Source organism: Haliotis cracherodii, unplaced genomic scaffold (assembly GCF_022045235.1).
Source record: "Haliotis cracherodii isolate W230 unplaced genomic scaffold, xgHalCrac1.p SCAF_4, whole genome shotgun sequence".
NCBI lineage: Eukaryota > Metazoa > Mollusca > Gastropoda > Lepetellida > Haliotidae > Haliotis > Haliotis cracherodii.
In genome coordinates, this window is record NW_027266297.1 from 17140519 (window position 1) to 17167543 (window position 27025).

The 27025-nt window shown below is 39.7% G+C and overlaps 1 protein-coding gene across 1 annotated transcript; it reads right to left on the reverse strand.

Moving 5' to 3' along the window:
- Positions 1–3840: 3840 nt before the first annotated feature.
- On the reverse strand, positions 3841–22947 carry LOC139478552 (uncharacterized). The gene is made up of 28 exons (XM_071261056.1): positions 22798–22947; positions 21459–21515; positions 21163–21323; positions 20796–21044; positions 20336–20687; positions 19941–20196; positions 19639–19804; positions 19214–19543; positions 18580–19101; positions 18103–18446; positions 17814–17996; positions 17016–17277; positions 16672–16819; positions 16306–16563; positions 15920–16192; positions 15359–15599; positions 15016–15229; positions 7865–14887; positions 7376–7714; positions 7019–7178; positions 6718–6902; positions 6325–6596; positions 6013–6160; positions 5700–5820; positions 5188–5414; positions 4748–5047; positions 4484–4546; positions 3841–4227 (listed from the first exon to the last, which is right to left on the reverse strand). The coding sequence occupies exons 1-28, from the start codon at positions 22850–22852 to the stop codon at positions 4168–4170; spliced, it is 12969 nt and encodes a 4322-aa protein (XP_071117157.1). The 5' UTR covers positions 22853–22947; the 3' UTR covers positions 3841–4167.
- Between the last annotated feature and the right edge of the window lie 4078 nt (positions 22948–27025).

A 27025-nucleotide genomic window follows, 5' to 3' on the forward strand; every position in this document is an offset into this window, starting at 1 on the left:
GATACACTGACATGCCATGAACCAAATCACCGATCCTGACCCCACTTGGTGCATTTAATCGCAACAACAAGCAGTTCAATGTAATCCGTCAAGGTATGTACGAGTCAAAGCTGATAACAGGATATTCATACACCAGGCACACGTATCATAACATTCCTTTTACATAGCTCTTTTAAATCGCTATTAATGTTGAAAATAATACAATTCTTTCTAATTCATGTTCAATGTATGAATTGGTAAAATCAAAGAAGTTGGTGCATTCTGATGTTAGATTAAACTACCCTACGTTTCTTATCGTTTCGGAATTTGTTGTGGTTAACCTTCCATTAATCTGTAGATGATCCTTGTTACAGTTAGATACTGTAATCAGTGATACAGATGCACTACGAATGAATTAAGGTCTAAATGAAAGAGCACAGTTGTTATACTTATAAGGAAAAAATAACTAAATTGTGATCTAAATAAACTTGTATTCTATTCAGAGTTTGTTTTGTAAGATAAATTAAAACAAACACATTTTCTTAAATAATGGTTCGAAAATGTGGTTTGGTAGCCAAACATTTGCAGGAAATGAGAGACTTGAACAAATGTTGATGAGTGTTGATGAACGCCAGAGTGGGTAACAGCTAGCATAATCTTTTAACGTCTTTTGGTTTGACGTGGCCATGGGATCGAACCTCTAACGGACAAGCGCTCTATCCTTTACACCATGGGGATGGTCTAACAATATATATGAATAGTTTCTACAAATTAATAATACTACATACACATCATATGTTTGATCTTACGCGCTGTACTTGTTGATGTTGAACACACACACACACACACACACACACACACACACACACACACACACACACACACACACACACACACACACACACACACACACACACACGCACGCATGCACACACACACACACACACACACACACACATATTAACGTAAGATTAAAATGACGTATAATATTTGTGAGATGGGTGTAACACCACACTTGTCAGAATGTCTTGATATGTTCTTTGTTTTTGCCTACCGTCGTTAACATATAGAAGATATTGCATGTGTCGCCTTTTCCCCGTGTTTACAAAATCATATAAAATATAAACAAAAGTAACAAAAATTATTTAGGGTCGCGAAAATTCAGTATCAAACAGATAGATATGATTTAAAAAAAAATCCACTTTTACAAGAAAATATTCTTGGAAACTTCGAAACCGCTGTTAGAATTTGCGATTGCGATTTTTCTCGATTGACGAGTTAAGTGAGACATTTACAGTTTATAACGGACCATTTTCAAGAGCATAACAAACACCACAAAGCGATATTAACTACATAAATGACCATCTGTCAATGTTGAACTAACGTGAAAAGGAAGTCAGCAGTTTGTGAACGGGCCAGACACTTTGAGGGGAGGTCACTCTTGTATGACTAGTGTTATGCTCACAGACAACAGTGAAATATCAAGTGTTATGTTCACTGCAGTGAAATATCAACTGTCATGTTCAGTGCAGTGAAATATCAATTGTTATGTTCACTGCAATGAAAATATCACTTTTCTCAACTTCGGAAAACTCAGTCTTTCACACTTAAGTATATAATAAAACGTGTTCTCATTTCCAATAATGCCACATATAAGGCCAGTGTATGTAAAATGAGGAAAAAATATGTCAACACCCTGGGCGAGTACTATCAACTTTTGACTTGGTTCTGAAAGCTGTAAAAATGTCCTTTCATCTTGTGTACTGGATTTCAAAACTCCATAAAAATCCGTACAAAGAGAGATATATTTGCTAGGTCCAAGAAATGTACCACCAAATCCCTGTCTAAAAGAATAATTAATCCTTAATACAAATAAAGAAATACGAAGTGTTGAGACAAGTGGAATTAATACCATGTGGATTATCAAAAACTAGAGAGACTACGGAGACTTCATACTTGTGCTATTTTCCAAAATCTTTTCGTGTTTTTAATCAAGGTGCTCAAATTATTTGATGCACTTCGCCATGTAAGACCTGTTTTATCACACTATAGATCTCGAATATCGACAAGGTCGTCTTGACTGGACGCGGCCATATAAACTTTTTCACTGAGTATTGTTTATGTAAATATAGTTCACCAATTAGTTGTGTCATATGTGAGTTGCTCCCCTTAATCCCCAATTGTCTTACCACGATCATGTGAAGTTGTGCCCGTAACAAGTGAGGAAGACCCCAAGTAAACCACCGGCCGCCACAGTAAGGGGTGGTCTTTTTGACGTATTACGTCTGTATTACGCTATTTCGCTTTTTCTAATTTCCTTTTGGTCCAGCATTTGTGATTGAGTATGCCCTAAAGTATTTAAATCTGCAAAATCCAATTGCCCTTTTAGCTCAGGTGTATCGATGATCTGATATCGTTCCAAAGCAGTGAAAAATCCCATTCTCTTCTCTGATATACACACCTGAAGTAGAAATAAAGGAGACCAGTGAGACCGTCTCACCTGTTTCTTATCTAAACTTATGCATAAAGATTCAGAGTGACAAAAAGCTACCCACAAGGCTGTATGACAAAAGGGATAACTTCAACTTTCTGGTCAAGTTTCTATTTTTGTCGAGCAATATTACAACAGCTCTAGCATTGCAATTGGTGTCTATTTTTCACAACTTTTGAGGTACAATCGAACATGCTCTTCATACCAATATTTCCAAGAGCCTCATACGATTCTTGCTCAAAAGCTGTTTCATCAAGGTCATAACAGTCAATGCCTGAGTAAAGCTTTCAAAAAGTTTTATTGTAGATATGAGGAGGACATTTCCAAATTTGACGCATCAGTGACAAAAAATTATATCCGATGCAATTCCCTATTTTGACTTGTAACATAATTTTTATGTTCCCGTGTTTTTTCAGGCGAACTATTACTTTGCCTTTGCATGTGTTTGTGACGGGTGCTACTGTTGGCGAACGTTTCGCGAATACATAGCATCGTCACTGTTTGATAGTGATTCATAAACACACGCTTCTGATTTAGTCGGAATCGTACAATGGAGTCTGTTTTTACAAAGATTTCTCACAAATATGAAAAGGGTTTTGTCGTTCATATTAACTCACAAAGACTTCTGCCCATAATGTCGATATATTAATTGATTCGATCACCTTAAAAATTTCGAAAGACCATCCAATTCACCTCTTTTCTTTAGCTAAATACCAGAAGCAATTGTCTTCAGACTAAAACCATTATTTAGACACTACATCTGTAGAGGTATTGAAATCCATAGATGGGACAGAGGAGAAATTCTATTCGAGACTACCATAATAATTAAATATTGTGTAACATATTTCAACATCACTGGTTCAGGTTTTATTTTACCTCATGACAGACAGACATAGTTCAGGGTGAGAACAGTAGTACAACATGATGGAAACCACATTTGGACCAGTGTTTTTGTGTTTTGTGAGACTGTGTGTTCTTGTGTCTTGTGAGACAGTGTGTTCTTGTGTCTCGTGAGACATTGTGTTCTTGTGTCTTGTGATACAGTGTGTTCTTGTGTCTCGTGAGACAGTGTGTTCTTGTGTCTTGTGAGACAGTGCGTTCTTGTGTCTCGTGAGACAGTGTGTTCTTGTGAGACAGTGTGTTCTTGTGTCTCTTGCAACACTGAACTACTATGACATCTCTTGAAAGTAGAAAGTGTTATTTGTAATAACACCATACAGTTTGAACTGTCATGTCAATGACAGATGACAAGAAGATACTATACAAATGCCATTACATAGTATGTGATGAGTATGGCAAATACTTGAATAATCCAGTTATTCCGTGATAGAAAGTAAAGATGTAACACCATAGAATATACGGAGACACACTTTGAATGCAAATATTTATTTTTGGACTGGGAAGGGTATTAATACATGTTACTATGTCACACTAACTGTAACCTTTACTGAACAATAGACTAATAACACATTTCACGTTAAGGAATTGTTTATAAACCAGCAAATATAATATGTTTTAGTTATTGTCATTCTGAAGATTGGTATGACAACCAGATATGCTGTTGGTATATCAACTGTTCAGTATAGTTTACAAGTAACATTCACTTTACACAAAACGTTAGGTATTATAAATAGTCAATAAATATGCCTAGATCATTTTTCCGTGAGGGGGTAAGTTGGCGTTGGAACGTCGTAGTCCTAGAGACGGATGGCGTTGTACCTTCTCAAGGGACGTCTCTGAGAAGCGTTTGGCAAGGTCTGCAAAAGAGCGAAAAATTATGTAAATATGTAAGCTGTTTCATTTGAAGTTGATCTATTTGTATTCTTTGAATGAATTGATTTCTACCAACGTATGCGTGCTTCAGAATGATTGTTTTTTATTGTTCATTGTCTCATATCAGGTACGAGCATATCAATTATGAGCAAAATGACTTGGTTAACTGCAAATGTAAATTAAGATATTAAAAAGAGATGTAAAGTACACGGTGCCCTAAAAACCTCATGTCCTACTTACTTTTATTTCACCATTCATTCTGGTTGTAGCATTAGGTGTCTGCCACATTGACTTTGGAATGTACTGAAAATTGAACAAAATAATCTTGTTAAAACAGGATATTCAAAGAATAAATAGGTTCAAGATCAATTTAAACGTCAATGGGATAGGTATATCCTCGGGGATGTATATGATAAATAATACATTAGTAAAACTCTTGATTCTGCAAATCTGGTAGCTGCTCGACTTATTTCATGCTGTGGTAATCTACGTTAAGTAACTTACTCTCTGGTATGTTGCCCTGTCTGGGATGTAGGTGCTGATTGCAGTCTTTGCCTTTTGAACATACGTCTGGATTTCTGGAAGTGTGTCCAGAGATTGAACTGGGATGGGCAAGTATAATTCTATCTGAATTTCACCATGTTTAGGATCCCAAACTGTGACCTTGGACTTTTCCAGAAACACCAATTGTTCCCTGTACTTCTGAACCTCCTCCTCAACCATCTCCTTGAGGATGTCATAGATGCTCTGCAGGTGCTGCTTGAGGTTTTCCTCTACTTGCCAGTAGTTAAATGCCCACACACCCTGTACATCATTGACAAGCCATTAAAGTTACAGTTTCTTTCAGTCTGCCCCAACATACTTAGAACTTGAAAAGATAAATTGGCTTATAAGATACGAACACAATTACAGTTTTACATCAAGCAGACAACGTTAGGACTGACCTCTTGGTATGCATCATTAGTAAGAGAAAGCAGATGCTGGAGGTCGTCCCTCTTCATGATGTCTCCCAGGCGGGAGGTCAGCATCTTCTGTGTGTGCTCTACAATCGTGTTGTATCTGCTAGGAATGTTAAGATCCTGTACTTTGTTGGTGATGGTGTTGAGGTATTGCTGGTAGTTGTCAGCAAACTGAAGCCTGATGGTCGCCAATCGAGGATGGTTCTTCAGGTCTAAGAAAAGGTGCAGTCTAATGTAAAAATGAACTTTCACGATAATGGTAATTTTTCATTGATCGCCGAAGGAAAGTGAGTAATTGAGTATGTTAGTAACCCCCTTTTTGCAATATTCGAACAATATCAAGGCGGGGGACACCAGAAATGGGCTTCACACATTTGTACTCAAGTGGGGAACCGAATCCGGGCATTCAGCGTGACCAGCAGACGCTTTAACTAATTGGCTACCCAACCACCCCTCGAAGCAAAAGCACACACTAATAATAAGTACCAAAGAATTACCTGTAATAGAAGTCCGCAGGTTATTGTAATGATGATGATAAGTGTTCCTCAAACTCTGCAGCTGTTCACCAAGCCCCGAGATCATTTCAACAGTGTTTATGACAAGCTCTTCCACAACACGCTGCATTGAGAAATGAATGGAGAACTACATCACATATATAATATCAACACCAGAGAGTAACTAGCTGTCCACCAAAACAGATTCAACTGGGCGTAAAAGGCAAAATAAGGGTGACAATCATAAAATGGATCGCTGAAAACAATGGTGACACCAAGTGTTCGCGAAAAGGGTAAGCATGGAAGGGTAACAAACCTTAAAGTTGACGAGTGTTTCAGCAACGATAGCCTGATATTTCTGTCCAATGGGGAAGTTTGTCATCTCCTCCATATATTCAGCTAGTTTCTGATTAGTGGAAGCAAACACTTCCTTTGTCGAAGTCACAAGGTCCTTGTAGGCTTGGCTGAAACAAAGAAGTTTCCACTCGGTTATCAACTTGTGCATTATTTCAGTGAGTATGTGTTATCCTGTGTAGAACTATCAGTGTCTGACAAGGTTATACTTATTATAATTATTACCATAAATTTATACCCAACTTTACATCAATGAAATCACTGATATACTTACAATGCCTGGTTGAAGTGATCTCCCATGGCTGCCATGTAGAAGTCATTACGGTCGTACATGCGCTTGACAGCCCTCCTGATAGAGTCCAGCTGTTTCTCTGTGGTAGCCATTTCTGATTCCAACATGGTTAGGTAAGGAGACAGTTCTTCCTTGGTGGCTTGTGCAATCCGGTGGTACTTGCCTGACAACTCCTGTCCCACAGACTCGTACACAGAGTGGAAAGCGGTCTTTGTATTTTGTCCATATGTCTCCACCTTCTTGGTCAAGTATCCCTTTAAAAATGCAAGGGTACTCATTTATAAAAAAAACAACCCTCACATATTGGAATGCTTATGGCATTTTTAGATTTTCATAATTTCATGTGTAGCAATTACATATAATTGCATTTACTACCTGAACATCGGCGATCATTTGTGGTCTCCAGGATATCCTGGTATGGAGCAGACGGGATGTGTTGAGTCTGAGTGCAACTAGACTATCAGACACTCGACGGGAATTCTCCTGATGATAAACCTCAGCCTGCATGGCACTTGAGTTGACATATCTGGCATTCATGTTCAGTGTTTTTCCAGGGTTGTCTGTATTAGAAAATGTTTGTTATTCAGTCATAGTTTGAATGTTTGGTCTCAAAAATTCCATACGTTTGATGAAACGGGATCAAACATGAAGGGAACATGAATATTTTAGAACCTACCCAGATCGTAGTTAGTTTGGAAGTCCACCATTCTCCTTTCAGCATCAACAGTAAGGTGGGCTTGGACAATCTTGTCCCCATACATATTCCTGATCTTCAGCTTGAAAGGGGTCTCCTCCATCTCACCAGAAAGTTCCATGTTCTTGATTGGGGTCTCCATCTGTAAAAAGCGGGAGCTATGTTACTTATGTTAACGTCAATACTTAGACACTATTTTTGTCATGAGACTGGAATTATAACTTTACAATAACTTTTAAAGTTATGAAGATAAACATAAGTATTATTCACAATTCTGTTTAGATCTCTAGATTCTAATTATAACTTTAACTTTTGATTCAATAGTATAGTCATTCTCACCTGCAGCTGTATCTGCTTTCTTAGTTTGTTGATCTCTCCTCTGAGGGCGAAGTTCTTTCTTTCCCTCCTGGCTGTCAGGTAGGTCATTCCAGTTCCAGCAGATACTTTCTCACTGGAGCTACCAATATGGGATGTTAGTTTGACGTCCACATCTGTATATGGATGGCTAATGCCAACCACAAAGCTGTAGTTGGTGTTACCATAGCCATAGGAAATGTCATCCATTCGAGATGTGAGGGTGAGGGTCTTTCGGGGGTCACTGGAGTAGGACACTTGTGTTTTTCCATTGAAGACAGTCCTGCCATCATTCAGCAGCATTTCTGTGTCGATCTGGATGTTCTGAAGAATATTGTCAACAGATACGAATGTGTTCTAAATATGGTAACATATCATTAAGGTTTACTATTCATCATGACATTTTCCTATGATAAGATCAAAGCATCAATTTGACATTAAAAGTCCAGTGTAAGTAATGTGTTGTGTTCTTACCTTGCCAATAGAAGGAAGTCTGAGAGAGAGATCTGCCTGGTTGTTTTTGTCACCAGGTGTGAGGACTGCTTTCATGCCAATCTTCTTTGTATCATCTCTGTCTGCATCCCAGGAGAAGGCTCCATCCACAGTTTGGCTTGCACCCGTCTGACTGTAAGACCCATCCATTTGGAGACTTCTCAGAGGGGATCCCACTTTGAAGGAGCCATCAAACATCTTGCTGTAGCGACGGCTACGATCCTTTACATCCACATCATAGAACAGTTTGTGACCTGCATCTTCATTCCAGATGAATTCTCCATGACTCTTTGTCTGGAGCTGTGAAGTGAGGACATTTCCAATGATACCAACAGTGCGGGATGGATGGATAAACTTTAGTGTCAGGTCTTTGTTCAAAAGAGACTGTCTGCTCCTATCTGTCAGTGTGGTCTGGATTCGGATGTTGCTCTCGGGTTCATCTCTGTCCCAGTTGACAAACATCTCACCATCGATGTTCTTATCAGCTATTTCCCCGGAAAGAGTCAGCTGCATTGGTCTTGGTGTCCTCATTGTGAATGTTCCCTGGTCCCTTGAGCCTCGGGAGATCTCCATGTCCATATCCAGAACAGTGTCACCATTGTAATCGGCTTCCAGCTTCTCTGTATATTTGTCTGATCCTTGATGATGTTCAAACCTAAGAGCAGTCAGCTTTGCAGTTTCAAATGGTGTAACAAGGGTGAAATCTGTTGTCAGTTGTTTCTCATTGTATATTTCAAGGAATTGGTAGGATCCATCAAAAGCTATTTGGTCCCTGGGGCTCCATGAAGCCTCAATGTGAGATTGGTATTTCTTGTTTCTGATGGTGTTATGGATAGCCAGTTTGATATCATTGGAAAGAGATATTAAACCTTCCATTTCTAAGGGAGATGAGTAGCCGAGAGATGCTTCACCTGTGAGAATACCAGTCATTGGAGTTTGTATGGTGCCTGTGGACCTAAACTTCATCAGTTCACCAGCATGTGTTAAAGAGATCTCAGCAGAATCAAAGTTTTCAAATGGTGTTGATAATCGTGCAACAGCAGTGTAGGGCGTGGTAGACATGTCAATAGTTGACTCAAGACCAAAGCGATTGCCGTTTCCAGCATTCAGTTTGCTCTCTAGATTGTATCTTTCAATACCATGCTCAAATGATGTGGATGCAGAGAGAACCTCATAGTTTCTGAAAGGTGTAGTCAGTTTGACTTCCACATCATACTTTGGTGAGGTTGTTGCATGGAGTTCTCCTGTAATTTTCTGCCCTTGTGCATACTGTACAGCAGCATTACAGTTGATTCCGTTAGTTGTTGCAGTGTGATCGATCTCAGCCTTGGTGAATTCATAGCCTTGGAAAGGTGTATTGATCTCTAAGCTACTTTCTAGACGATCAAGGTCATGGTTGAAATGGTTGATTTTGGCGGTGATCTGCCTCCTGTCCATGAATTTGACCATACTTTGAGAAGTAAAACGATTCCATGTACCAGAATGATCAAAAGAGAAGCCAATGTTTCTGTATGGTCTGAATGGTGTTAAGATTTTGACCTCACCATGAACACCATCCATTGCTCTGAATTCAGCCTTCATACTTGTTTTCTTCTGGTTGTAGTCACCATTGATACTCATCTTCATATTCCTCAGCTCACCTTCTTTGTGGAATTTGATGTTTCCTGTCTGTCCAAGTCCTGCCAGATTGAAGGTAAATCCTGAGCTGATGTCAATATCACCATTTCTAACCCGGAAAAATGAGTCAGTTGTGATGGAACCACCAGTGCCTATGCTGGCAGACATCTGATTTTTGAAGTTGGTTGGTCTCCCGTTGAAATCTAAATGCACATCAATATCTTTTGTGTATGGGTTTCTGATGGATAAGTCAGTCAAGAGACGTCTTGAACTAAAGACGTTGTTGACAGATGCTTCTAATGTTGCATCTCTGATTCCAATGGATCCTTTAGCTTTGAGATTATTGATATCCCCTTCTTTACTGTAAGATACCCTCATGCTTTCCAGGCCTTGAATGTTGCTGACAATATTCAGGTTACCTCTCATAGAACTTCCAGTCTGGACATCCAAGTCTGCAGTGAATGACTTTCCAATGGCTTGTACTTCCAAATGACTCTTGCAGTTGCCAATGGATCCCTCATGAGTGAAGATGATTCTGCTGTTGTCAAAGTTTCTGAAAGGAGTTTTGAGTGTAGCGCTTATGTCAATTGTTGGTGACATCATGCCATTTACAGTCATAAGTACTTTTTGATCTTGACCATAGGTAACATCCATGTTGGAGCTAAGACGGCCATTCTTTACTGAATGTTTGTATTCCCCAGATTGGCTTTCATATCCTTGGAAAGGTGTTTTTAGCTCAGTGCTGGCTTGAATGTGTGTCAGTCCAGATGTTAAGAAGACGACCTTGCCTTCAACAACCTTTCCATCCATGTAGCGAAGATTTCCTTCAGTATTGAAGCGGGATAGGGATCCTGAGTGCTGGATAAACCCTCCAACATTTCTGAAGTTCTGGAAAGGACTCCTGATCGTCAAAGATGCCATGATGCTGTTCTTTAAACTGGCACTAAGATCTACCTCTAGTGTAGAATCCTTAATGTTAAGAAGGGCTGTGCTTTTCAGATCAGTGAGATCACCCTCCACACCAATGGAACCCTTCATGCTTTCATAACCAGGAATGTTAGTTGTGATAATGAGGTTGCCTTTTGTTGATTCCATGTTTGCAAAGTTGGTCTGTGCAGTAAGTCTGGTCTTGGCAAACTCAAGTTCTGCATTGCTTTTCAGATTTCTGAGAGGACCAGTAGAAGTAAACATTGCTCTGCTAAGTTCAAAGTTCCTGAAAGGAGTTTTGAGCATAACATTTACATTGATATCTCTGGATGTATCTGCAGAGATGTCTGATGTAATTCTCTGTCCGTTGCCATAGGTGACTGCTGAGTTAGATTTAAAGTAATTGCTCCTGGAATCATGTCCATATTCAACTGTTATCATTTCAAATGCAGTGAAGGGTGTCTTCAGCTCGGCACTTGTTTTCATCTGTCTGTATCCATTATGGGAGAACTTAACTTTGCCCTCAATTGTTTTGCCATCCATGTAACGGAGCAGTCCTTCGCTATTAAAGTCATTCCAGTTGCCTGTGTGTTCAATGACAATGGCTGTGTCTCTAAAGTCTCTGAAAGGTGTTCTTAGAGAAAAGGTTCCTCTGATGTCTTGAGCAATTCTACTTGTGATATCGGCTTCAATGGTGGAATCCTTAAGGGAGGCTGAGGCAGAACCTCTAAAGTTGTCGCTGCTTCCCTCCTTGTTGAAAGATGCTTTGACCATTTCCATACCCTCGATATTAGAGATGATGGAGAGACTAGCCATGGTAGTAGTTCCGTGTTCAAATGATGAATCAGCAGTGATTGATTTCTCCAGGATTTCCATTTGTGCATGACTTGTGCAGCTGATAAGTGGTCCGGAATGACTAAACACAAGTTTATTGTTTTGGAATCTGTTGAAGGGTGTTTGAATGGTAAGATCAAAACTGATCTTAGGTGATGTTTCGATACTGAGATCAGATGTAATTCGTTGTCCACGTCCATAGAGAATGAGAGCATTTGATGTCATTTGGGTGTCATCGATAGAATGGCGGTATTTGAGAAGTGAAGATTCATATCCAAGGAAGGGAGTCTTGATTTCTGCTTTGGTATCAACATGAGCCAGTCCAGATTGCCACAAAGTAAGGGTGCCCTCAAGAGACTTGCCATCCATGTACCTGATAGTGCCTTGACTTGAAAACCTCTGCATGTTTCCAGAATGCTGAAGAGAAAGTCCAACATCTTTGTAGTCTTCAAATGGTGTTTGCATGGTAAGAGATCCTTCAATTTTGCCATCTGTTTTTAGCATAAGGGAAATATCAACTTGTTCATTGTCCAGAATTCCACTGGCTTTGGCGTTCATGTCACTAATGTAACCTTCTTTGTGAAGCTTGAGTCCAATGTTTCTGCCCCTCCAATCTTTTGTGTAACCAAAGTTGGTAGATAGATCTATCAATGGATATCTGAAAGTGAATGCTGACTCTGAGTTGAAGGAGTGCCGTGAACCAACTGCTCCAGATACCTTAGTGGAGAAACTTCTTAATTGACCATCATGATCTATGACAAACTTGATGTTATCAGAAAAGGGGGATTTGAGAAGAAGGGTTGTGTCCAGGCGTCCGTTGGAAAATCTGTTCTGGCCAGAGATGTCAATGGTTTGATCTTGTCCAAAAGTGATAATTATACCTCCTCGGATGTTATCCAAAGAGCCACGCTTGTTGAATGAAACTTTAGTTTCTGTCATGCCACTGAATGGTGTCTTCAGTGTGAACACCCCGGTTGATCTAAAACCATTATGAAAATCTAGGTCCACTTCCCCAGTTTTCCTTGCCATTTCTATTTCTCCATGGCTCTTCACGTCATCCCAGTTGCCCTCATGTCTGAACGATAGCTTGTTCATTTCATAACCAGAGAAAGGTGTGGTGATAACCAGACTGCCATCATATCCCTTTGCCCAGTTCAGTTTCAGATCACCAGCCAGGTTGTTGTCTGAAGCAAACGAAAGATCAGCATGTGTTTGTAGTGAACGTCTTCTGAGTGCATGCTTTAGGGATGCACTCATGTGTTCCATTCTTTCAAATGGAGTCTTGATGGTGACGTCAATAATAATGGGGGTTCCAATGGCATAGACAGCATCGAGGCTAATAGTTTTCCTTGGGTAGTATTCAGTTTCAATGTGTGAGCGTCTTCCCTTGCCTGTATTTTCACTGCTGGCAAACACCTGCAAGTACTGATACTCGTGGAAGGGAGTATCTATCCTCATTTTTCCATTCATATCATCTAGGTTCCAGTTTAAGACTCCAGCAAAGTTTCCCAGGACTGGGGTGATAGCAAAGTTAGCTTTGCTCATGAAGTTTCTATGGTCACCATTGAATGAAAGTCCTGCTTCCAAAGATTTGTAGTCATCAAATGGAGTCTTCAGTGTTGCCCGGTAATTGTTGAGACTATCAGGTGTGATGTGTGCTTCAAACTCAAAGGACTTTCTGATGTCATAGCTGAAGCTTCCTCTGGATATCAAATCAGAGCCTTCCCTCTTGTGGGATGCCTTCACGACAATATCTCTGAAGTTTTCAAAAGGACTTGTCATCCTCAGACTTGTTTCAATATCCTGGGTAGATGGAGCAGCAAAGGAACCATCGAGCGATAATTTGTTATATGGAGACCATTCTAATTCAGCATGTCCCGAGAGTGGATAAGTTACATAGCGAGCATTTATCTTCCCTTTAAGGTTGGTCATGGGTGATGCCAGTGTAAAATCAGACTCTGTTTGCCCATTGGATCTAATGTAGTTGATACCTGCTGATCCAATCATATTCTCTCCCTGCTTCATGTTAGACGAGTGTCGAATAAAACCTCTTCCATGTTCATGGTCAAGGTTGATGTCAATATTGCGGATTGGTTCCCATGGTGTTTCAATTGTCACTCCTCCTAAGGCCTTTGTTCTGGTGGCTGAAGCATGGTTTCCAAATATGTTGACAAATATACGTTTGTCTCTGCCCCATTCTGTTGTCATTGTGCTCTTCACATCATTGTGAGTATTTCTGTGTTGCCAGTTGTTGGTGAATCGGTAGCTTGGAGAAGAGAGTGTGAGCTTGCCAGTGTTTTGGAACTGCCATCCAGATTTTGCGTGGTTCATATCCAAGTCATAGATGTACTGATCACCATTGACATCCAGTGCAATGTCAGTCACAAACTTTCTTAAATCATCATTGTGAGAAAGACGGAGATTAACAGCTCGCATTCCCTTGAAGTTGGACTTAAAAGTCACAGTACCCTCAATGTCCCTTTTCTGGTCAGTGCATCGGTTCTCTCCAGTCATAATGAGCTTGGCATTCTTTCCCTCTAAGCTTCCCTTCATGATAGTGTTGAGTGAAGTTGTCATTCGGTGAGCTACTTCGGTGCTGAACCTTCTGTATCCCTTGAAAGGAGATGTTCCTGTGATAGTGAGGTCTATGTTTCTTACAGAGAAGGGTTTCTTCATGCTGACAGCAGAAGAGATCTGATTCTTCTTTCCACCCCAGGAGAATTGCATGGAAGAGCCATATTTTTTGTCATCGTTGTCACTGCTGGCCTGGGCCATTAGTTCCTCAAATCCTTCAAATGGTGTCTTCACTCTCACAGAGCCATCAAGTGACTGCCCATTTCGTCTTGGGACCCTTTTGAAAGATGTGTCTACTTTGACCTTCTTGTCAGTGTCCCAAGAGAAATCAGCACGGGTTGTATACTGCTCACCACTAGCATGTTTGATATTGAACTCCACATCTCTGGTTGGGTATTTCATTGCAACAGTGGAAGCGAAATTGCCAAGTGACTTGAGATTGAGTTTTCCTGTGAGGAGGAATCTCCTGGAAATGTCCTTATCAGCATCCCACTTAGCATCAGCAGAGCCCTCATATGTGACACCTCGCTTTCCCCCTTCGACCTGAAGAATGACATGTCTTGTGGGGTATGTCATGTCCATGCTCCACTTGGCAGATGATGTCTTGGAGTATTTATAGCCTGTGTTGATTCCGTAAACCTCACCAGCATAATCAGCCTGAGCAGAAACCTTGAGGTCTTTGTTATCCAGGTTAGTGGAAGCAGTGAGTTGGATTGGCTGGATGTTATGTAGGTTGATGTTAGATTTCACCTGGTGGGCTGCATCCTTCTGTCTTTTGTAGGTTGTTACCATGGTAGACTTTTCTTTATCCATGTAGAAGGTCATGGAGTGTGTGTAGTCTTTCTTTGACTGGATTAGATCGGTATTCAGACGTAGTTCTTTGCCTGGATAGGAAAGGCTAGCTTCACCCAAGAGATTAAGTGTCCTCTTTCCACTGTTTCTAAGATTGAGAGCAGCATCAATTGTATTTCCTTTGCCATAGGCAAATGTCATGGAGGAATTCAGATTGCGACTATCTTGGGCGTGCTTTCCTTTCAGGCTCAATTTTATATCCTGAAATGAAAATCAATGCAACCATTTAGTAACAACTGCTATACAGATGATATCTTTGGTATATAACTATAATATTATTATAGTATATTTGGCCTTATAGTTATGCTATGTACAATCAAATGACTTACCAGTGGTCCCAGAGTAGTTTTCATTGTGTAGTCAACTTTGGCTTTGGAGCCCATGTCATGGTTGACTAGAGCATAACCTGTGATCTGGCGGGAGGAGTCCTTGGATTTTGGTCCATATCTGAATGTTGCACCAGCTTCTGTGTGTTTCTTGTTGTGAGAGAAGTCCATATCTGTGAAGAAGTTCACCTGAGGGAATCTCTTGTCTTCGAAGTTTCTGGAAAACAATCATAATGTCTACACACACGATGCATACATTTGCAAATCAACTTTGCTATCACTAAGGTTGTGACGCTGTCCTCATGTATAAGAGGTTGATATGTCAATGTTTACAAATGTAACTTACGTGTTGAGCTGGTAGTTCCAGAGGGACTTGGTGCTACGATCAGTGTATTTAGAGCTGAATGTGATCTTGTCCTTCTTGATACCTCGGATCTTAGGCAGGTTGTAGTCCAGAGTTATAAAGGAGCTGACTGTGTTCATCTTGGTCTGCACGTTGCCGCTAACCTTGGTGACCAGAAAATGGGAGGACACCGTTACACTTCCAGTGTACTTGCTTTTGGTACCACCAGTCTTCTTGATGTTACCTGATTTGGACATATATGCATAAATTAATAATCATAATCTTCAGTGGTTACTGTGGTTAAATGTTTGTTATTTGGAATTATTCATCATCATTTGCGACAGCAAAGTAATCAACCATTGAAAATGTCAGTTTACCCGGTTAACGGACTTAAGTATTAACATATATATGTTTCTCCACTCATTAATATTAGATTACTAAATATCAATATCAAAAGGTTTGTGAATATCTGATACTAAATTGTGATTGTGAACTATATGTCTGCATTCCTAAATATTCCTTAAGTTAGTTTCTTTGAGGCATGTTCCGTTCCATAACACTTACATTTGAGAGTGATTGGTTTGGTCAAGACCTTGTGGACATCTAGAGACAGACTGCCCTTGAGTGATTTGCCCTCTTTGTAGTCTCCTGAACCAGAGAGTGAGACGACCTCAACTTTTGGGGTCTTCACCGTCAATGTTGGGATGACCTTGATGATGGACTTCTTCCTGCCACTGTTCTGGTACACCAAACCAGCCTCGAGAACGTAGTCCTGCTTTGGTGCAAGATTGAAGGTACCCATCACACTCTTCTCAATTTTAGAGTTTAGTAAGGCAGCTGCAAAAGTAAAGTAAGATAAAAGAAACATGAAAAATGGTGTTTTGTTGTGTTTTTATATTGACGTGCTATGATTTTATTGAATAATTGTTAGTTTTGAAAAGTGAACTTACATCTAAAGCTGATTGCATTTGGTGTTACCCCAGCAAGGGTTAACTCAACACTGGCTCTCTTGAGTGCTTCAGCCTCAACTGTGCCACTGAGTAGGATGACTTTGGCTCCAGGACGTCTGATCTCCAGTCGGGGGATGTAGGTCACAAATGTCTTTACTTTCTTGATACCCACTTCACTGATGATACCATATTCTGAAGATTCATCGACAATCAGATTGCCCCTTGTGCCTATCTTGTTACTTTCATATGCCATGGACCCTGTAGAATGAAATGAATAGTATTACTTTCAATCTAAGCATAATAAATCACAAAGTTCTATGTTTCTTCAAATGTGACAGCAAATAAGGCTCAATCCAAACAACACACCTTTGAATGCTGCCTTCTTCCATGGGGATGCTAGGTTGATTTCAAGGTCTTTATCTTTTTTATTTAGAAGAAAGTCGAAAGCCAAAGATCGGTCAGTTCTGGATCCAGGTGTGTTCACAGATATCTGAGCTTTAGAGAAATACTGATTCTGAAAAAAGAAAAATACATGTATACATTTTTTACCATTAAAATAAAACTTAGTTGCTCAATTAAGTAAAGATGCTTTCTCAGCAGAGAACTTCTTATTTCATACAAATGTATGTCATAATGTCTCTTCTGTCACAAATTCACATACCACCGAAACGTGTGACTGTTTTGAAAGAAGAACTCATTTACAAACTCACCACTGATTGTTTAGCCATGAGCTTGTAGCCAGTGTGTGTGTCCCTCTTGTAAAGAACGAGGCTTTGGGAGAAGGGTCCTGTGAAGGGGAAGTATGGAGCATTATCCACCATAGAAGCATTAGGCCACTGGAACTCATTACAAAGCTCAAGGCCGGTAATTGTGGCAAGCCTGGCTCCTGTGCACAGTTCCAGCTTCTTTCTGTTGCCTGAGACCAAGTCTTGTTTCTTCTCCTGATCACCATGAATGCTGAAGAACTCTGTGCTGTAGAAAATGGAAGGAAACATTAGTCCATAAAAATGTTGAATATCATGTTTTGATTGATTGTATTAATAATTTTGGCACTATTCACTCACTGATCACGGAGGAAGCAACAACTACTCTTGTCCACTCACTCATTCCTATCCCCGCTTATAAACTTAAAAACATTTGGATATCACTCTTTTGGAGTAGCAACTGCTTATAACTTGCATAATCTGCCTGACTTCTTGAGATATGCTGACTCTTTGGTACATTTCAAAGCTAAGATATATATTTTCAAACTTTATTCTAACATCCCATAATCTCTTTCAGTTTTGTGTAGATGCCCATGAGCACGTTGTTGCGGAGTTTGAGCGTGTTACAAGTGGACGTATTATCATTATTAATATTTCTTAGTTTCTATCACTTAATGTAGTAGTAGATTGATTATGAAGTGTTGTTTCCTTAGCAAAGGCATAACAGTTATCTTAAAATATTTGCTTGTGTATAAAAAGGGAATTCTTTGTATATAGAAGAGCCTGAATATTAGAAATGCTTACTTGACATCTAGGATTTCCATCTTCTGTTGAGGAAAGTCAATGTCTGCACTAAGAATCTTTCCTCGGCTGAGCTCTACACGCCCTTTCAAGGCAGTGCTGGAATGCCAGGTGTTGACAACTCTAAGACCTGTTTTGGTGACAAAGGCATCCATGCTCATCGTGCCAACAATCTTGATAGCTCCACTGAAAAAGAAGGCAATGGTTTCAGACTTATATTTTATGGACAGTTGCATGGCAAATGTGATAACATTAATATTTTATTAAAAAGGACTGAAAACTTAAAATTTACCTTGGCTTGATGTGTCCATCAATGAGGAGACTGCTTGGTGAAGTTGTCATTTTTCGGAGGTCGACTTGACCAGAGGCCTGAAGGTCGATGGTTGCTGTTCCGTTGACGGTGAGATTGAGGGGGAGACCGGAGCTGGTGGGGATGATCATGCTGCTGTCCAGGATCATCATACTCTGAGTGAAAGAGTAGTCTTGTTTCTTGGACATCTTGATGAGGAAGTCAAGAAAGTTGAAGTTCTTGATAGATGCCAATGGATCTACGCCTTTGAAATGATCATAGTACATTTCATTGCCAAAGATCCTCATGTACAAGTCTCCTCTGAGGTGATCAAGGTTGACATTGCTCTGAAACCAACAGCAATTTGAAATACATGTATATTGTTCTGTGCTAAATGTTTGAATGGCTCTTAACGCAAAAGTATTGTGTGTGCCCTTAGAATTAAGAGAGAATTAAATGATGGATATATAGGAAAAGCACCTTTGGTTTCTTGGCTGCCTTTCCTCCAAAGTAGCTGTATGGGCCAAGGTAGTTCTCAATGAGATACTCCACTCCTTCCATGCGTCCACCCAGTTCAAACAGATTGAGAGAGTTCCCAAAGAGATCAACTGCCATGTTGAGCATAGCAGAACGAGGAACGAAGGATTTATCTGAAAAGATGACATTACTCTCCAGCATGGCACCAGTGTTGAACTTCTCCAGAAATAGAGAGCCTTCATAGTTGCGTGAATACTTTAGTGTTGAGAGGTCGAAATTCCTTCCGAGGGTTTTGTCTTCCAGGATTCGTCTGATGGTCTGTTTCTGTGGACTGGATGTTTCCATAAGGTTGGTAAGATGAGACCAGACAAAGGCTCCAACTTGATTAGCTTTCTCAGATTCGAGAGTTCCTTGGATTGTACTCAAGACGTCTTCAGATGGGCACTGCATCACAGCCAAGTAGGCAGCAATTCTCAACTCAGAGTCCTCATCAGAATCTTGGTAGATGGTCATTACTTCACTTCTCTGGAATGAAACACATGTTGTGACATTATGGTTTTATTAAATAATTATTGACATTTAAATGTAACAAATATCATATGTCTTGGTGAGTTTCGTATACAGTTCCATAACTTACATCGGCAGTGCATGGTAGTCTTCTGTAGGCCTGGATGGCAGCTACTCGGACCTCCATGGGGTTGGCTTGTTTGTTGAAGCAGCTGCTAAGCGTAGTGGTCAGTCTGTCCACATGGCCTGCATTTCCGAGAGCACGAAGTGCAACAAGACTAGTCTCCAGATTAGAATCTCTGATGTAGCAGCCATAACCAATGGTCTTCTCCATGGTAGAGATGATACGTGTGATAGTGGATTCCTCAGAGCAAGCTTCATGATGGTTGCAATAGTTGTTGACCATAGTGGAGATCGGAAGCATAACCGCCTTGCTGTACTGTGGGGTGTCAAGAAGCGCCTACAAATAAATAGATTCAGAGAGAATATTAGATTTGGAAGAAGGTCTCTTTGACTGCCTTTAGGGATTTTTCTGAGATGTGAATAACAGCTCACCTTTACTTCCTGCAACATCTCCAGTGTTGGGTAGTGGATGAGAGACAGGGAAGTGATCCACATGGTTGCCTGTGCACCAGTGACTTCTCTTTTTAGCAGAATTTCTTTCAAGAACGTAACAGATGCACGTGTACTGGCCATCGGGATAGTGTCCAGGAAAAACTTCCTAGAAGCAACCACAATTGAAGGATTAATAAAAAAGGATGTACAGATGTTTATCAAGGATTGTTGTTGAAAGGATTTTCAGGAATGGTATATATGATATGCAATATGTTTGTGTCACTTCAAGTGTTTATACTAACTTGACTCTCTCGCTGTTGTCAGTGCAGGTAGCTCCAGACTTTACTTGCTGGTAGACACTTCTAAGGTTATCAACATCCAGATTTTTGATGATGTAGACAAGCTCAGAGAACAAGCGTGGAGTGTCGGGGCGGATATCCTCGCGTGTATTCTGACAGATCTCTCGCAGTTTACTCTCAGCATCTCTCATTGGTTGGTCTTTGTTTCCTGGTCCATAGGCATGTTCAAACACAACTCCTGCCCGATTCCGAATGTAATCTAGAACGTGTAAATAATAAATAAGGTATGTACGACCATGAGGAACATTTATTAAAGATGATGATTATATGTATTTAATGATCTTTAAGTATTGTGTCATCGGCGAAAACTAGCACCATGAGATGTATAGACTGATCACCTTGTCTTGTGGTTACACCAGATCTCTGAGTCTTGTAGTTGAGTCTCTGAAGGATTTTGGTGGTGGCACCGCTGGTGGCCCTGGAGAAAGGTCTGAATGTGTGGGTCTCCCAGATGAGCGCACTCTTGAGGAGTCCATTCTTGTCCAGTTCTTGTTCACATTCGTGTGTACTCTTCATGAGGGGCAGAGACTGGATCTCTGAAGGAACTCTGTACTGCATGCCATGGACGGAACTGTGATAACCATTACGATCAGTGCAACCTAGGAGATCCTTGGTCTTCTTAATTGTTGTAGAGTACCAGCCATGTGATGCCACCGTGTAGTTGGTGTTGCACTCGCCTGTGACGTCACTCTGGGGACATCAAGGATAGAACTTATGCATATGTATCCCAATACATGCATGTTATACAAATTATACATAATACAGTTTTAAAACACAAGAAAAACATGTTTGTTTTACCTCTTGTACTCTCTGGTTCTTTTCCAGGTTATCCATACTGTTCTGGACAGCAGTGAGAAGACCTCTCTTGATGTTGAGAGCCCATGTGGTTTCACCCTCAGCTGGACACAGTTCTTCTACTATGCCATCTTGGAAGGAAAAGCGGAGGGGGAATCGCTCTAGATTCCTTCTGAACACGCCTGACTCATCAGCGTATTTCGTTGGTGTAGAGGTTGATGGATCAGACTGATATACCTTCACATCTCGCAGCTGAAACACATGTTTGTACAATAGAAGAAAGATGCCCTTTTTTACACATCCCGCATATTTCTCACAATGTTATGGTGTATTTGACATTGCTCTAATGAATGTGTGTACTTTCACCTACCCTAAGAGCCATGTCGCACTTAGACAGCACCTCAATGTCAGCAGTTGCCCGGATACCAAGAGTCGCTTGATCACCAGAAGCTCCTTCCATAGATGTATGTGTCTGAACATTGTAGTCGAATTCATAGGTTGTTCCTGGGAGGTAGTTGAACTTGTTCGTGTCTGACACAAAAATGAAAACAACTGATATTAGTTCTATCCACAAACATCGATATGTATTTTTCAAACAGTTTTTATTATAGATATGTAGATTAAGACAAGACCAGCAGTCATTACAAACTAAGCTATTTTACTTACCTCGGCATCGTCTGGCGCAGGATGTCGTTTCATCGCGTGACTGGTAGGTGATTGGCCCTAGTATAAAATATCATGTTTAATCAACAATATATAGAGAAATGAATGGTATCGAAAATTAGCTATGTGAAACTATGAAATCCTTGTTAGGATTGGTATGGTGGAAAGAAATTCTTTTGATGAAGAGTTAGACTGTAACACCTTCCTCCAGTGTGTCACATTTGCAAAGTGGTGTCATGTTGTACTATGACCTCACAATCATGGAACATTTGAAACTACAACACTTAGATTACCAATAAGCTAAGAGCTCGATATTTTAAGTGTTACCTCGTAACGTTGTTTGAATTTAACAATGAACTAAAGGTATATGAAAAGGGAGCCTATAACTGAATACCTGAGGTGATAAATTTCAACATTTATAGCTCACGTTAAGTCTTATACCAATCGACAGATAGGTGATGAAGAAAGCGAACATGTAACCATTCAAAATGATGGGCAAGAATGCTGAGTTTTTTCTCCTCTGGAAATGTCAAATGATGTTGCAGATACCTTTGAATCACTGATGTGAAAATATCAGAATGTTCAAATGGCTTACAGATAGTTATTGTTCATCCTTACCGGTGCATATTATGAACTTCGCACATGATCAAATACAGAAGTGTGGCTAAAAAAGCGAAAAAGGCCTGTTTTGAAAATGTAGATGAATTATGTAGCACGTATGTGTACTGTTGTTATCTATATATCCAGACCCGTGAAGATCCGGGGTTAGGATAGGTCTTCAGCAACCCATGCTTTCCGTAAAAGGCGACTATACTTATCGTAAGAGGCGACTAACGGGATTGGGTGGTCAGGCTCGCTGACTTGGTGGAAGCATGTCATCGATCCCAATTGCGTGGATCGATGCTCATGATATTAATCACTGGATTGTCTGGTCCAGACTCGATTATTTACAGACCGCCGTCATATAGCTGGAATATTGCTGAGTGCGGCATAAAACAACAAACCAACCAACCAACCAACTATATATCCAATGAAAATAAGCTTGGATCAAAGATTTGCTCTTTGGTCAAATATTAGAAACACGCTTCCTGAACGTCTCTAAAATCGGCCTGGTTCATCTAGTGTTGTCACAATTCCCATAAATGTAATGAAGAAAGTCTAATGTATATATTAACACACCTGATAACTTTCATAACAACTCTAATAGTTTTCTCAATTCTTAAATCAAGCAGATCATGTGGCCCCAAAAGGGACCTTATTCAACCTGGTCCGTCAAAAACATAATAACCTGAAATATATCATTCCACTAGTGCAGGTACACATTCAAAGTCTGAAGACTTACCTGCCAGTGCACTTGCTAGCAGAGCTAACAGCGTAAAGGCTGTTGTTGAATACATTGTGTTGGGTTCTTGGGGAGACCCTTCCCGCAGTCGTGTGTCTATATGATGGCTGCTTGCTTGACACCGTGAAGTGTAATGGAACGTGTGTCACAGCGTTCGTCGTGGTTTCTGAAGCCAATGCCCACTGTTGAGTTTTATATACAGGTATCAGAAGTGGGGTGGTCAAAGGTGACACCTATTGCACATGCTGACTTGCTGTATCAGTGACTTTTGACCACGGCGTAGTCAGATGGAGATACAGTAATCTATATATAAATATTGTAGATCAATGGGCATTGCGATTAACTCCTGATTACACGTCTTTAGTTAGGGCATGTCAATCAGCATATGCTGAAGTATTATGTATGTGTATCAACGTCACGAGTAGCAAAGGTTAGTTAGATTTAGACTTTGTTCTGTGACCGTATTTCAATGTTATAAACTGTGAACTACGTTTCATAACAGGTAAAGTGTTGAGGTGCAAGTTTGTATTTTTGTCAAAGATTAAATTTAGTAGAATGGTGTAAACATGGAAGCATCTGTATACTTTTTGGAAAGTAAGTCTGCATGCTGAAGGCATTTGAGTTCAGATACACTGCAGCACTCAAAAGTATTACAGCTATGAGACAGTGGTCAATAAAGAATCTGTTCTGTGCTTGGGAAGCCAATCTGCAGTGCCGTTCGGATACACTGACATGCCATGAACCAAATCACTAATCCTGACCCCATTTGGTGCATTTAATCGCAACAACAAGCAGTTCAATGTTATCCGTCAAGGTATGTACGAGTCAAAGCTGATAACAGGATATTCATACACCAGGCACACGTATCATAACATTCCTTTTACATAGCTCTTTTAAATCGCTATTAATGTTGAAAATAATACAATTCTTTCTAATTCATGTTCACTGTATGAATTGGTAAAATCAAAGAAGTTGGTGTATTCTGATGTTAGATCAAACTACCCTACGTTTCTTATCGTTTCGGAATTTGTTGTGGTTAACCTTCCATTAATCTGTAGATGATCCTTGTTACAGTTAGATACTGTAATCAGTGATACAGATGCACTACGAATGAATTAAGGTCTATATGAAAGAACACACACACACACACACACACACACACACACACTCACAGACACACACTCACAGACACACACACACACACACACACATATTAACGTAAGATTAAAATGACGTATAATATTTGTGAGATGGGTGTAACACCACACTTGTCAGAATGTCTTGATATGTTCTTTGTTTTTGCCTACCGTCGTTAACATATAGAAGATATTGCATGTGTCGCCTTTTCCCCGTGTTTACAAAATCATATAAAATATAAACAAAAGTAACAAAAATTATTTAGGGTCGCGAAAATTCAGTATCAAACAGATAGATATGATTTAAAAAAAAATCCACTTTTACAAGAAAATATTCTTGGAAACTTCGAAACCGCTGTTAGAATTTGCGATTGCGATTTTTCTCGATTGACGAGTTAAGTGAGACATTTACAGTTTATAACGGACCATTTTCAAGAGCATAACAAACACCACAAAGCGATATTAACTACATAAATGACCATCTGTCAATGTTGAACTAACGTGAAAAGGAAGTCAGCAGTTTGTGAACGGGCCAGACACTTTGAGGGGAGGTCACTCTTGTATGACTAGTGTTATGCTCACAGACAACAGTGAAATATCAAGTGTTATGTTCACTGCAGTGAAATATCAACTGTCATGTTCAGTGCAGTGAAATATCAATTGTTATGTTCACTGCAATGAAAATATCACTTTTCTCAACTTCGGAAAACTCAGTCTTTCACACTTAAGTATATAATAAAACGTGTTCTCATTTCCAATAATGCCACATATAAGGCCAGTGTATGTAAAATGAGGAAGAAATATGTCAACACCCTGGGCGAGTACTATCAACTTTTGACTTGGTTCTGAAAGCTGTAAAAATGTCCTTTCATCTTGTGTACTGGATTTCAAAACTCCATAAAAATCCGTACAAAGAGAGATATATTTGCTAGGTCCAAGAAATGTACCACCAAATCCCTGTCTAAAAGAATAATTAATCCTTAATACAAATAAAGAAATACGAAGTGTTGAGACAAGTGGAATTAATACCATGTGGATTATCAAAAACTAGAGAGACTACGGAGACTTCATACTTGTGCTATTTTCCAAAATCTTTTCGTGTTTTTAATCAAGGTGCTCAAATTATTTGATGCACTTCGCCATGTAAGACCTGTTTTATCACACTATAGATCTCGAATATCGACAAGGTCGTCTTGACTGGACGCGGCCATATAAACTTTTTCACTGAGTATTGTTTATGTAAATATAGTTCACCAATTAGTTGTGTCATATGTGAGTTGCTCCCCTTAATCCCCAATTGTCTTACCACGATCATGTGAAGTTGTGCCCGTAACAAGTGAGGAAGACCCCAAGTAAACCACCGGCCGCCACAGTAAGGGGTGGTCTTTTTGACGTATTACGTCTGTATTACGCTATTTCGCTTTTTCTAATTTCCTTTTGGTCCAGCATTTGTGATTGAGTATGCCCTAAAGTATTTAAATCTGCAAAATCCAATTGCCCTTTTAGCTCAGGTGTATCGATGATCTGATATCGTTCCAAAGCAGTGAAAAATCCCATTCTCTTCTCTGATATACACACCTGAAGTAGAAATAAAGGAGACCAGTGAGACCGTCTCACCTGTTTCTTATTTAAACTTATGCATAAAGATTCAGAGTGACAAAAAGCTACCCACAAGGCTGTATGACAAAAGGGATAACTTCAACTTTCTGGTCAAGTTTCTATTTTTGTCGAGCAATATTACAACAGCTCTAGCATTGCAATTGGTGTCTATTTTTCACAACTTTTGAGGTACAATCGAACATGCTCTTCATACCAATATTTCCAAGAGCCTCATACGATTCTTGCTCAAAAGCTGTTTCATCAAGGTCATAACAGTCAATGCCTGAGTAAAGCTTTCAAAAAGTTTTATTGTAGATATGAGGAGGACATTTCCAAATTTGACGCATCAGTGACAAAAAATTATATCCGATGCAATTCCCTATTTTGACTTGTAACATAATTTTTATGTTCCCGTGTTTTTTCAGGCAAACTATTACTTTGCCTTTGCATGTGTTTGTGACGGGTGCTACTGTTGGCGAACGTTTCGCGAATACATAGCATCGTCACTGTTTGATAGTGATTCATAAACACACGCTTCTGATTTAGTCGGAATCGCACAATGGACTCTGTTTTTACAAAGATTTCTCACAAATATGGAAAGGGTTTTGTCGTTCATATTAACTCACAAAGACTTCTGCCCATAATGTCGATATATTAATTGATTCGATCACCTTAAAAATTTCGAAAGAGCATCCAATTCACCTCTTTTCTTTAGCTAAATACCAGAAGCAATTGTCTTCAGACTAAAACCATTATTTAGACACTACATCTGTAGAGGTATTGAAATCCATAGATGGGACAGAGGAGAAATACTATTCGAGACTACCATAATAATTAAATATTGTGTAACATATTTCAACATCACTGGTTCAGGTTTTATTTTACCTCATGACAGACAGACATAGTTCAGGGTGAGAACAGTAGTACAACATGATGGAAACCACATTTGGACCAGTGTTCTTGTGTTTTGTGAGACTGTGTGTTCTTGTTTCTTGTGAGACAGTGTGTTCTTGTGTCTCGTGAGACATTGTGTTCTTGTGTCTTGTGATACAGTGTGTTCTTGTGTCTCGTGAGACAGTGTGTTCTTGTGTCTTGTGAGACAGTGTGTTCTTGTGTCTCGTGAGACAGTGTGTTCTTGTGTCTCTTGCAACACTGAACTACTATGACATCTCTTGAAAGTAGAAAGTGTTATTTGTAATAACACCATACAGTTTGAACTGTCATGTCAATGACAGATGACAAGAAGATACTATACAAATGCCATTACATAGTATGTGATGAGTATGGCAAATACTTGAATAATCCAGTTATTCCGTGATAGAAAGTAAAGATGTAACACCATAGAATATACGGAGACACACTTTGAATGCAAATATTTATTTTTGGACTGGGAAGGGTATTAATACATGTAACTATGTCACACTAACTGTAACCTTTACTGAACAATAGACTAATAACACATTTCACGTTAAGGAATTGTTGATAAACCAGCA